This window comes from Cygnus olor, chromosome Z (genome assembly GCF_009769625.2).
Source record: "Cygnus olor isolate bCygOlo1 chromosome Z, bCygOlo1.pri.v2, whole genome shotgun sequence".
In the NCBI taxonomy this organism is placed as follows: domain Eukaryota; kingdom Metazoa; phylum Chordata; class Aves; order Anseriformes; family Anatidae; genus Cygnus; species Cygnus olor.
The window spans coordinates 65,039,465-65,053,031 of NC_049198.1; the positions used below are offsets into that span (position 1 = coordinate 65,039,465).

At 37.9% G+C, this 13,567-nt stretch overlaps 1 protein-coding gene across 2 annotated transcripts; it reads left to right on the top strand.

Moving 5' to 3' along the window:
* Positions 1 to 54: 54 nt before the first annotated feature.
* LOC121061268 (general transcription factor IIH subunit 2) lies at positions 55 to 13,360 on the top strand. 2 transcript variants are annotated; one of them, XM_040539834.1, is made up of 16 exons: positions 76 to 356; positions 442 to 519; positions 1,680 to 1,716; positions 2,410 to 2,496; positions 3,288 to 3,338; positions 3,820 to 3,874; positions 4,514 to 4,619; positions 5,587 to 5,677; positions 5,834 to 5,921; positions 6,480 to 6,587; positions 7,792 to 7,855; positions 8,734 to 8,837; positions 12,111 to 12,213; positions 12,510 to 12,549; positions 12,939 to 13,045; positions 13,125 to 13,360. In XM_040539834.1, the coding sequence occupies exons 1-16, from the start codon at positions 301 to 303 to the stop codon at positions 13,183 to 13,185; spliced, it is 1,236 nt and encodes a 411-aa protein (XP_040395768.1). In that variant the 5' UTR covers positions 76 to 300; the 3' UTR covers positions 13,186 to 13,360. The 2 variants fall into 2 exon arrangements, with proteins under 2 accessions (XP_040395769.1, XP_040395768.1); XM_040539835.1 differs by having other exon boundaries at positions 55 to 356; positions 12,939 to 13,360.
* The last annotated feature ends 207 nt before the right edge of the window (positions 13,361 to 13,567 follow it).

Consider the following 13,567-nt stretch of genomic DNA (forward strand, 5'->3'; position numbering starts at 1 on the left):
GGGAAAGTCCCCCGGAACGGTCGGTGCGCGGCGCGGGCGGCGGCCGGCGGGGCTTGGCGGCAGCACCGCGGCGAAGGGGAGGGGGGTGGTGCTTCCGTGCGCGGCCGGACGGTGGCGGCGGGTGAAGCGTGAGGTGCGGCGGGGCCCGCACCCGTTCCCGGGGCACCCTCGGGTCCCGTCCCGTCCCGTCCCGTCCCGTCCTCACAGCCCCCTCAGCCCGCTCCGCAGAGGCGTCTCTGCCAGCGGCAGACGTGCCCGCATTTCCTCGTCCCGCGGTGCTGTCAGGGCAGGGCAGCGGCCATGGATGAGGAGCCCGAAAGGACCAAGCGCTGGGAAGGAGGCTACGAGAGAACATGGTGGGTGCTGCCTTCCCTGCCCTCCCGGCCCCGGGGAGCACGGGGGAGGCCTCCCTCGTGCTCAGGCACCGGCTGTTTTGTGCAGGGAGATCCTCAAGGAGGACGAATCGGGATCGCTGAAAGCGACCATCGAGGACATTCTGTTCAAGGCAAAGAGGAAAAGGTACTGGTATCGCCCCAGGCATGCCTGAAGTGCTGCTTTTGCTTTGGCCCTGATAAGGACTTACTCGTTCTGAAATGGGGTCTGCGGGGTAGATGGTGTCAGCGTGCCTGACAAACATGCGTGTGGCCTCTTGCATTCAGGCCTCTAGACGCCTGCTTACGACCTGCTATTGATTGAAAGTGCCTGGAGAGAACAAAAATAGTTAAGCTTATCTTTATTATTTTTATTTCTGAGACTGAATGTATTTATGCTAGATACTTCAGATGTGTGCTAGCTGGCAGGTCAGGTCTTACTCTGATGGAACACTGTGTAAAGCTTTGTGATTGCTCTCCTGTGAAAACAGGCTGAGAGAGCTGGGGGCATTCAGTCTGGAGAAAAGAAGGATCCGGGGAGACCTCATTGTACCTTTTCAGTACCTAAAGGGGGCTTATAAAAAAGGTGGAGAAGGAATCATTACTCAGGTAGATAACGATAGGATAAGGGGGTATGGTCTTAAACTAAGAGGGTAGATTTAGACTAGACATTAGGAGGAAATGCTTCACACAGAGGGTGGTGAGGCACTGGAACAGGTTGCCTAGAGAGGCTGTGGGTGCCCCATCCCTGGAGGTGTTCAAGGCCGGGTTGGATGAGGCATTGAGCAGCCTGATCTAGTGGGTGGCATGCCTACCTATGGCAGGGGGATTGGAACTAGATGATCTTTAAGGTCCCTTCCAACCTGAGCATTCTGTGATTGCAGTAATTGGATTGATTAGAGAAAATCCTTCAAAGTTTTTTTTTAATATACAAAACATGTTTCAAGCTGTTTGTTGGTATGATGGCATCAGTTTTTGTTTAAATTTCTCAGAAAAAAATGTTAGATAAAATCTGAGTTTTTTTTTCAGGCTACATTAAAGTGTTCAATGCCATGTAAAAAATTCAAAGTTAAACCTCATGGCAAGAACTGTATTTTTATTTTTATTTTTTGAGAGGCATGAAATCAGTTCACAATTAATGGTTGACTTTATAATTTCACCTTTTGCATTTTTTCAATGGAAGTAAGTGTCCATGGTTTATGGTTGCTTTATATTTTCCCAAACTCCAGTGTTGGATTTGTTTCAGAGTTTGTTTTAGGCACTATTCATTCACTTGCAGCTTACATAACTTTCTGTGTGTTTTAATAGACTCTACGAACACCATGGACAAGTTCGACTGGGAATGGTATGTTAATGTCTTACCTTGAATGTCTTGAGTCCAAAACTGCCTGAGTAGAGGTGGTATGCCTAACTAGAAGTAGCTTTTGCTGACTTAATGTGCTTGAGACCAAAGTTTGCATTCTCCATCATGCAGTCTTTTCTAAACACTTTTTGGTGCTCAGTGGCAGCGTGGGGTGTGAAGCATCAGTAACTTCGGTGGTTGAGGTGTGGTGTGTTCACTGCTGTATCAGGGTGTACTCTGTGGCTGCAGTCGGATTGCAAACACTTGCTCTATTGAGTTTTCTCCATGTGAAAAACGTGCGTAATTTTAATGAGTTGTAGATGAGTTATTGCGTGATGCAACACTGAAGTCTTCAGATAAAGAGATTAAATGGGTGCAAACTATGCTTATTTTGTCGCTTATTTTCAGAGATAAAGAGTGGTGGGTGTTTTTCAAGATGGACTTTTGTTTCATTTCAAAGGAGAAATGGAAAAATGCATGACTTTTTTCAGTTGCTGTTTATGGTATAGTCCTAAAAGTAGTGGTTCGGCTCTGTGTTCTAAATTTTCCCTGTTTGAAGGAGGAAGTTCTTGCTTTTCTAAGAAAATAAAATAATGAACAGTTCATTTAAATATCTGTTCTGTGAGTAGTAAAACTTGATCCTTCTGTTAAAATGTGAACCTGATGTAGAATTAACATTTTATGTCGATAATGCAGATGCGTCACCTTTATGTGGTTGTTGATGGATCAAGGACTATGGAGGACCAGGATTTAAAACCAAACAGACTTACCTGCACTTTGAAGGTATTTCCATACAGAAATTTTTTCTCTTTATTAATCTATTGTTTCTATGTAAATCAATTCCATTTGCGTTTAAAAGAAAGGCAACCTCCTGCAATTGTTTTTTTTTTTTTTTTTTACATAGCCTCATCTCTCCTCTCATCACTACTGTTTATTTCCCTTGTCTCTGTTACTAACCTGTAATTTTCCTAGGGCAGTTTGGCTTTGTTTTTTTGAATAGCAAAAGCTGTATGACATTAGTGTGCCTTGCAGGAGTATACAGCAGAAACAGTGAAACACTGCTGCAGTGTGGAAGCTAAGATGAAATGTTGTCTGTAATAATGAATGGAAGAAGAACAAACATGCTTTCATTATACATTCAGAATTTTTTTCTTTCCGTGGTGTTTTCATAAATTCTGATTTGAATGGATTTTAGACAGGATTTGGATTGCTACTTCAGATTGTATAGGGCTTGAACTGCACGCACAGTGTCATTAGAGAAAGTCATAATACAAACCACTAAACTCCTCTGTTTTGTAGATTTTGTACAGTTTTATGCTTTTTGGTATGTCTTAAACCTCCGTTTGAACAAACACTGATCTAGAGCTTCAGCATATGAAGCAAATTTACTTTACAAAGGTAACATAGGAAGGAGAAGGGTGGAAAGGCTTGGGCAAAAGGAAGAAAGTGGAAGGGATGGGTTTTTTCCCCTTTAAAAAAAATAACAATACTGAATGTTTTGCAGTTACCAATTACTTAGTATATGTGAAGCAAAACTGTATTTTGTTTTTAACAGTCTCAGTTTTTCTTTATAGTTACTGGAATATTTTGTTGAAGAGTACTTTGACCAAAATCCTATTAGTCAGGTGAGTACAACCATGCAAGAAACAGGTAACAGAAATCTGTTTTTAAAAAGTTACGTTTAGTTTTAATATTCTCTAGTAAACTTCTCAGTTGCTAGGTTACTTTCCACCCTTTTATCATCAGTCTAATGAAATTATTGGTTTTGCAAGAACCAGTGGAAGTAAGAACCCATCTATTCTTTTCCTACATTCCTAAACATAAATCCTAACACAGAAGTCTCAATTATATTTTACTTCAGGTATTTGGAATTAAAAAAAAAAAAAAAAAGGCAAAAAATGTTCCTTGTTGCAAAAGTAAATTAAAGCTACAGGAACGTGGGTTAACTGATCCATAGCGTTGTGGTATTGCTGTTACACGTTCAGGAAAGCCTGTGTAGTTAAATAATTGTTGATCTATAAAGAAGTATGAAGCAAAACATAGCAGAGTTGTAAATCAATGTATTTTTAAACTCATTAAGTTCTGTCTTTTTGTTTCCCTCTCCAGATGGGCTTAATTGTAACCAAGAGTAAAAGAGCTGAAAAAATGACAGAACTTTCAGGTAGGGATGTGTTATCTTTTTAAAAAACTTAAGATCTGTTGTCAGTATAGTTACTTTCTCAACCCATTGATTAATTTTGTATTTGTTGACATCTGTGCATTTCTTGAGATTTGACAGGATGTTATGAAGCAAGGTTTCTTGAGTTCCTGCCTTCTGTCACTAGCAAGCTATGTGTTTTCAGAGATGTAGTTTTAAATCTTGTCTCTTTATCTACCTGTAAAACTGGAGCAACTTTATTGAAGAGTTGGAGAATTCCTTAGTGCTTAAAGTTACTTTGAGGATAACAGAGTAAAATGAGTTCTGCCTCCATTGAAACACTTTGTGAGACAGTTTTCACTGTGATTTTTTGTTCATGTGAAGCGCTTAGCAATATACAATGATTTTCTTCCTCTTTGCCTTCTTAAAGTTTTTAGCAACTGAGTATTTGTGGAGTAAATGTCTTTTTGTTGATACATTGTTTTCCACATTCTGATCAAGAGGTCCAGTTCTAAGGATAGACTTTGAAGTCATAGTTTGAAAACTGTTTCTGTACAAGTATACTTATAAACTCATAAAATATACTCATCGCTCATAAAATATAAAGTTTAAATACATAAATTCCTTTAACACATTACTTTGAACTATTTTATTCGCTCACAGGTAACTCAAAAAAGCACATAACTGCTCTGAAGAAAGCAGTGGATATGAACTGCCATGGAGAGCCGTCTCTATATAATTCCCTAAATTTGGCCATGCAGACTTTAAAGTTAGTTTGTAAACATGTTTTTGTGTTTGTTTTTTGTTTCCCATAGTCATTATAATGCTGATTGTGAATTTTTGAGGGGACAGAGACAATTTTTTGTTGTTGTGTTTTTTTGTTTTGTTCTTGTTCACGTTTGATGTTGTTTGTTCTTTAGAAGTAGTTTCTTACATTGTACTGGCATGAGTCTTTAAAAGGTGGCTTTACATCCTCTTAGAATACTAACTGATAACTTGTAGGCTGATAGCATATTTAACTTTCTAACACAAGACATTTCTGTTCAGAGATGTGCTTCTTACAGGAAGCAACAATATTTTAGAAAGAAGTAGTTGATATTAGGTTGTGTATAAATATAGTGGTGAAAGACCCTGCAATGAATTTTTACTAGAGAGCTAAGGAATGAGACAGCAGAGTTTGGGATTAATAATGGTAAGAGACCACTAAAATAAATAAGTTTGAATCTGATAGAAGTTTTGACAGACTTCAGAAAGGTAGACTTTTAAGTAGGTTAGATTTATAAACTTTATTTGCTGTGTGAGTCAATGTCACAAAACTGATCTGAAGGACTAGTTGAGAGTTTTCAATTAAGAAGTAAGAGGAAAGAAAGGAGTTAATAGATTTACATCTATAAACTGATCAGAGATTTTTAAGGAGTTAAGAAGACTTACTACTGTGTCGCTAGTTTGGAGGTTAATTTAACCTGTGAGAGTATGGATAAGGTACAGGGATAACTTAAACATTAGCACAAACAATTTGATAACAATTACACAATCAAATCTTGTATATTAGAGAAAGTTTTGGGTTTTAGAAAGTGAAACTCTGATGCTCAGAAGGAGCTCACAAAAGTTTTTCTTAGTTTATAGACAACTTCCTATCATGTCATCTTCTGACTTTAGTACATTGAAGTCCTTGGAAACTTTAGCATACATATAGCTTGGTGTACAGAAGTCAATTAACCATATGCTTTCTTTAGGCACATGCCAGGACATACAAGCAGAGAGGTTTTGGTAGTCTTCAGCAGTCTGACAACATGTGATCCAACCAACATCTATGATCTAATTAAGGTACAGAAGTGAAGTTTGGCTACTACTTTGAACCTCCAAGCTGTTAGACTAAAAACAGATGGTTGCAGTGTCATCGCCAGTAAGTTTTTGTTTAAAACTTTGAACCTTTACTGTTCAGCATACGAATTTGATTATTCTTTCTTTTTCCACATGAAGTGTTTAAAAGCAGTTAAGATCAGAGTGTCTGTCATCGGTCTAAGTGCTGAAGTTCGAGTTTGTACAGTACTTGCCCGGGAAACTGGTGGTATGTATCTGAAGTTTTATAGTTATACTAATAAAATAAGTTTAAAATTAAAATTAAGTAATTAGTTGGTAATTTTCTTCAGTGCATGTTGGCATTAAAGAATGAATGTTCTGTTATGCTAGCAGAAAATTTAAGGGCTTCTCAAATCTGTGAAGTATAGTATTCAGTGAAATAATACAAGCTGCTAGATGTATCTGTGGAGAAAAGAAATGTGTCTTAAAGCAGGCTTCTACCTATAAAATTGTAAGATGTGGAACTTAGTGCAACATGTTAATATCAGTTACTAAAAAAGTAGCTCTTACAATATAATTACTACAGAGTAATGTTGACGAAAATAATAAGGGCCCTGTAAGTAAACATTCTGGAGTATTAGTTTTAAAACTTCTTTTCAGAAGGATTTCCAAGATTATTCTTCAGATTTCTTTAAGAAAAAAAAGAAAAATTTTTTTCCTGAGTTGTCTTTTTACGTAAGTTGTTGTTTTCTGTTATTTGTAGAATATGTTTGCATAACTTACCTGCTCATAATATGAGAGTAACGCATTTCTTTCCTCATGACAGGAACATACCATGTTATTTTAGATGAAAGTCATTATAAGGAACTGCTAATGCATCATGTTAGTCCTCCACCTGCCAGTTCAAGTTCCGAGTGCTCCCTTATTCGAATGGGTAGGATATGGTTTTGTTGCAGTCCTGGTGCAAGATCTGTAAATCTGTCTTTTTCTGCCTTTGTATCTTCTGTTTTAAAGCAAAACAAATGGTTTTGCTCATTTTTTTGCACATTTTTTAAATGTAACTTTTATTTTGCTAAGTAGATTTTTATTTACTTAGTATCTTTCGTACAAAGTAATAAGCATTTAAATAAAGTGAATAATTAGAACAAATAAGACAAATTATGCAACTGCAGTTGGAAGCAATAAGATGAAATAACACTCACTGTATAGTAACTGGTGTGAATGTAAAGTTTAAAAGAAAATGATGAAAAACTGTATTTTATTCTCCCTCTGTATTTACCCCTGCACAAGGCAACCATTACAGAAGGTTAATGGTTGTACAAGGCAACCATTAATTGGCTGCAAGACCCTTCTATTTGGACATGTAGTATATAGTTTGTTAGGACCACTGTTGTGGTGGTCTTTCTTTCAACAAATGGATTAGGTACCTTTTCTTCTCCTGATGTATTTCTCAATAAATTTAAGCCTAGAGTTAAACTAGAATAGCAACACTATACAACTGAGTAGAGCATTAATTTCTCATCCATGCATTTTCATAGATAAGAATATATTGATACATAGATTTAAATACTGAAGCAATTCACTCATTGGAGATAAAACCTAGTAAGTAGTGAAAATAATCTGGCTATTTGAGATGATCTGTAAAAAAAAAAATAAATAGTTGGCATAGAAAGACCAGTGTCTTCTACAGCCTCCGTGAAGTGCTATAGTCTCATCTGTCATCATACTGCGCTTGGAAGAAGAATATTTCTTGGTGTGTGCATATTAAAGTATTTTTGCCTTAATAAGAAATCACTGTTCAAGCAAACATTCTTGTAGTGCTCTTTCTGCTTTCTTACTGTTGTACATCATCATCTTTTTTAACTGTTACTCAAAAACTGGCTCCAATGAGTTTCAGTTAATATAAAGTTTATGAAAAGCTGTTTCATTTTTTACAGCTGGGGAAAATAAAGGATTTGTTGGTGAATGTAGGTAGGGACTGTTAGGAAAATTTGCTCTCTGGTAAGAGTGCCTTGCTTCCTATAACAACAAACAAAAAAAGAGATTCACTAAGTGTTTAGGATAATCTTTGAAATTCTGCATTACCATAAGAAAATGGAATATTATTTTTATGTTTAAAATCAGACTCTTTTCTTCAGGTTTTCCTCAGCACACTATTGCTTCCCTCTCTGATCAAGATGCAAAGCCATCCTTTAGCATGGCGTAAGTAGATTTGATTATAATTCAACAAACTGATTAGAATTCAAGTTATTCAAGTTAGGTTAGAATTCAAGTCATACTTGAATATACTTAGCCATATTTAGCAAATCTGATTTTCAGTGAAAATAATGCAAAATAACATGAAAAAGGACTAGCAAGTAATGTGTCGTGACTTTTCAGTAGAAATCTTGCTTTTATTTGCACATCCACTATGTGGCCATAGTTCTCTCTTTAAAATATTTTTTATAAAATTTGCATTTAGATTTTTTTAAGATAGTAAATGGTTTTTAGGTACATTTATTCATACTACCAATTTTTAATGCATTTCTTAATTCAAATATTTATATCCTTATAAAGATACAACAATGATAAAGAAGGGTATTATCTGTAATAAAGTTTTTTATTTATTTACCGAGGTGACATAAAAGGAAAATTTAAAACAGAGGCCTTGTTTGCTTGGTGTGCCAGTGCTCTTAATGAAAGGAATCATAGCCTTCAAGGACAATATGAGAGTCTGAATTTTCAGAAGGAAACAGTCTGCACTTTGAAAGAATAGGTACTAATGTACATCTTTAAAGTCAGTACAGGCTGTTGGGAGGCGAGTAGAAATATTGATACGGATGTCTTGAGTACCTTTTTTCTAAAGTTTTATTGACTCTTTTATGTGGGAAAATTTTGGTCTTTGTTCTGTTTCCATGGGAAAATGTGATTACTGATATTTTACCCATATTAGCAGTTTTCTGACACTTCCATACACTTGAAAGTGTTGTACAGAAGCTACAGTAACTGCTAAAACTATTTGTTTTGAGAACCATACATTTTTTCAGTTACGTGGCATCAGGTTGTTCTCTTACATATTTAATTGTCTGTCTTTGTTCCAGGCAATTGGAAAACAACAGTGAGCCAGGTCTTACGCTGGGTGGGTACTTCTGTCCCCAGTGCAGAGCAAAATACTCTGAACTTCCTGTGGAGTGCAAAATCTGTGGTGAGTAACAAGAGAAGGTGATCAGATGCATTATGTGTTAGTGATTAAGAGTTAAGGGGTGGAGAAATTTAACTGTACTTAGCAAATAAAGGACAGTTCTACCTTAATAAGCCTTCATTCGTGTCCTGAGATTTCAGCTTCATACAAAGGACTTTCCTGTACATACAAGGGACTACGCCTGTAATAATAAAACTTTATCATACAGGTAACAGTAAATAATCTTCTGTTGTTCATGTGCCTGTTTCTGAATTCCAGAGTGTGTGTAAAATTGTTACTGACAAGGAAGAGCCTAGATGGAGCGTATATATGTATCTTATGTTAAATTTCATAGAATATATGTCTGCAATAGTTATATCAATTGCTGTTGCTGTTGTCGATTTCTGGGATCAAGGTGATGATGGAAGAGAAAGGCAAGAACACCAGAAACACTTGCTAATGAGCATACGTTGTACACAGATACAGCAAAACATAGTAAGTTGTAGGTGTTTTACTGCCCTTACATCAGTGAGTAACAGATGTTTTGTTATTTGCCTGGATTGACCAAGTAACTGACAGGCTGTCATTCACATTTTTGGGAGAGATGAGATTGTTGTATGAAGGATGTTGAGGGAGGTTTATACACACCAAGATTTACTTGCAAGATCTGTAACTGATGGCTTACAGCCACCTTAATAGTAGTTGTTTTCAGGGAAAAAAACATAAAGGAGTTGGCAGATGGAGTGAGGGGATGATGGAGGGAGGAAGGAAAAGCAAAAACTCTCCTCACTGGCCAGCTACATGGAAAAACAGGGTCTGCAAGATCGGTGTCCTCTTCAGGATGCCTTCTCCAGTACAGCAGATGCTTCCCACCTAGTAGGTTGTCATAGTGACTGTATTGTTTAATCAGGATCAAAGAAAGCCCTTCAGCCTTGCAAAGCTTAACAGACTGCAAACAGTGGTGCTTGTCCCTGCTCAGTGAGGGTGAAAGGAAGGATTAGTATCTTTTGTAGTAGTAGTATTATGTGAGCAACAGCTATCCACCTGTTAACTTCCACAGGCATATGACTAAAACATGGTAAGTCTTATCAAGATACTGTATTTGGCAACAGGGTGAAATAATTCTAGTTTGGAATTGTTATAAATGAAGATACAACTCAATCTGAATTTAGTAATATTTATAAAAGGCAAGTAAACAGCGCTGGGTGTACGGGGAGTCTACGCTCTACCAACACGCACACACACCCATTGAACTTTCTAAATATATAGAACATTGCTTTTACATATTCATAAGAAACCCGAATACGCTTATACATATGTACAATCAGAAAAGGTATCAATTGAAACATAAACATGGCAAAGTTTTCTGAATTCTGGCAAGTGTTTAACAAACAATCCTTTAAGTCTATTACTATTAATGTCCATGACTGGGGAGCATAGTTGGAGTTGGTAATCCTGGTTGAAGTGCTCCCATATCTTCTATGACTTCATTAATTTTTCTCAGATCACGTAACAGTCTCCATTTTCCATTCATTTTCTTGATTACAAACACCGGAGAGTTCCAGGGCTAGTCGTGGGTACAACATGTCGCGCTTTAAGTTGTTAAGCAACTCGGCCTTCGGGCCTTATGTATCCTATTCCTCCCGGATCGGAGGGAAACAGATCCGGCTCCTTTTCAGGGCCTGGATCAAAAGGAACGTTCAGGTCACCAGGGGGCGTAACAGCAAAGGCCTGCGATGGCAGTAGCGGCGGGGGGCCGATGGTGTAGCAGAAGGATCAGTGGACGAGCCCGCAGCTCCATCACTACCTGGCAAACCACAGGTTTCTGATTGTGGTCGCACATGGCTCTTTAAGGCCTCAGATTGCTCGCCAGGTGCCGAGCAATCCCACTGCAACCTTGTCGTCTCTAGTAGCTGAGTCCCACACCTTGACCTCAGTTTGGTCCCATGTTTCAAGATCATAAACTGTCTGATTGTTAATAATGGGAATAAGCTGTAAGGTTACCAGGACAGTCTTTGTTTCTAAGGACATATGATTCCCCATAGCACGCAACTGCTTACCTTCGGCCAGCGAGGGGCAGTTGTATGCGCAGGTCCATTTCTCTCAGCTTGAGCTTTCTTCCAGCTCCGGTGCGCCTATTTCCAGCAACTTTCTATACGAGCTTCTTTGAGCGGTTTGCTGAGTTTGGCCGAACCTATCTTCATTAGGCGATCAATGTCTCTGTTCCTGTCCTGGTCCCTGTTCTGTTAGCCTGTCCCTGTTCCTGTTCTTCAGGTCCCTGTTTGTTTTCTTCAGGTCCCTGTTTGGGTGCCATTTGTGGCGTAACGACCACACGGACACCAGGGTTCGTTTAGGATCAGTAACTGCTACTACTTTATTGATGACAGAACTTCATCATATCGTGTTGCATCCCATATTGAGGACAGGCTCCCTTCTTATACTATTCGCCCCACAGCAGTCCTTTTCCACTAACTCTTCATTGGTCAAATAACTTTGCCCAGCAACCAGCAAACCCCCAGCAACTTCCATGCCTTAACGGTGGGAGAAGAAGCAACCTGAGATGGCAAGGCATCTCCTGAATCACCCTTCTTTGTTCCCTCTAAACTCTTTACATTCCTGATGGCCTCATCGTTAAGAGTCCGATGTTGTCACCAACCATGGGGCTTGTTGACCCCCATGGCCACACTCCCACATCTCCCCCTTCTTTATTATCATCAACCATCTTCTTGACACAAATTATTACTCCATATATCACAGAATCATCTTGTCCTAGTTTGATTTCAAAATTTTGGTGTCAACATTAGTTTCATTTCAGCAAGGTAATAGTGTAACTCAGAAATTCTTTATATCAGGAAGATATTCTCCACAACTGCAACAGTCATCAGAACAGGAACCTGAAAGTTTATTCCACGTGTGAGTGGGTGACAAAGAATTTTAGGCTAGCTCATGCTCCACTATAAGCCTGTGTTAGCTTAAATAGGCCTATGGCATGCTTTGCCAATGTTATAGCAGGCTGCAGTATTACCTTGTAGTGTGGCACCATATTGAGTGGTTATCTAGTACAGCAGAACCATCACTGCCAATGATGAATGCTGCAACTAGAATTAATTGGAAGACTCTTCCATGATTGCATTTTGTTTTTAAGATGGAGATGAGAAACTTGTTAAGTTTTCAGCTCTGCGTTATAAATATATTTCTGAAGATTGACTTAAACCTTCTAATCAGAAATCTCAACAAAACAGAATCATTACTTGTAAATTTTCTTATATAATAATAGCAATGTATTTTTATTTGCAGGTCTTACATTAGTGTCTGCACCTCATCTAGCTCGATCTTACCATCACTTGTTCCCTTTGGATGCCTTTCAGGAAATTCCACTGGAAGAATATCAGGGAGAACGGTACTCAAAATTTATGATAGTGATAATATAAACTGTATCTTTGTTTTTCCTCACAGAAGTAAGAATATCTTGCAGTAGCTTTTATGCTGCTGGAGACACTTTTGAATGTTTGGTGATTTTTGGTCACCTCTGGCAAGAAGTGTTTCTAGTTACCATTAGCAGTTATCCTGTGTATCCAGTTGAATGGCTGAAATAGTTTCTATTAATGGTTATTATGTATGATTAAGATGTTTTTAAACACCACTATATATAATCTTGTTACTTTTTTCAGTTAAAAACCAAAATTTTTCTTCTAGGTATTGTCAAGGGTGCCATGGAGAAATCAAAGATCAAAATGTAAGTATGTTGAACTACATTGGAACTTGCACTGACACATTGGAATGTGTCACAAGTAGAGATAATCCTATTGACTATTTTTCTGAAGGCCAGAAAAATACTTGGGAAAGTTTTTCTCATGGTAGAGTTCTCTGTCATAGTCATGCCTTTTAGACTGCAAAGGCTATACAAGTGTGGGAAGGATTTCCTAAACTTGCATAAATAAGATTCCACTCCAAGCATTTGGAAGCTTCTGCAATGACTCAAGCTCAGCATCTCAGACACCTTAATTCAGTTGGTTTTCTCTGATGCAGTCTTGTGGTGCAAGTTGTCTTGATGGCAACTGTTGATCTACTGTAGCGCTGTAATTTTCTTCTAATTTAACTTATTTCTCTATCTTTTCCACACAGGTTTATATATGTAAAGTATGCCAGAATGCATTTTGCGTGGAGTGCGACATGTTTGTTCACGATTCTCTGCACTGCTGTCCTGGCTGTATTCATGAGCACCCTGCTCCCATATCTGTATGATGTCATCTCTTTTTTAGAGACTGTCATGTCAGTTTCATTCTTGTATAAATCCATTTTGTTTATTCAGCCTTGGCTTTCAGTGAGGTGCCTCAGAACAAGAAGGGCCTGGATGATTACAGAAGGATGAACACGGGTTTGAGAGCAAATTTTGTTTTTACTTAATGTATTAATGATTTTTACTGTTAATATATTCCTGAATTATCTGTATCTGATTTATTTTTAGAGTTCTGAGTTTTTCTGAGTGTTATTGTTGGTAACGTGTACATTTGTAAATGTGAAAGTGATAAAACTGGTTTGTATTTTAACGTGATGATTTGTGTTTGATTTGTTCAAAAAAAGAAGCCCTGAAAATATATTTTATCTATTGTTTTCGGTGGATGGTGAATTATTCTGTTAAGTTCTATGGAGCAAAATATTTTTGTAAAAATTAACAAAGATATGTTTGTGCAATTAATTGGTGGGCAATTCAAAGAGAATTAATTTCAACCATGGTGAGTATTCACCTCGGC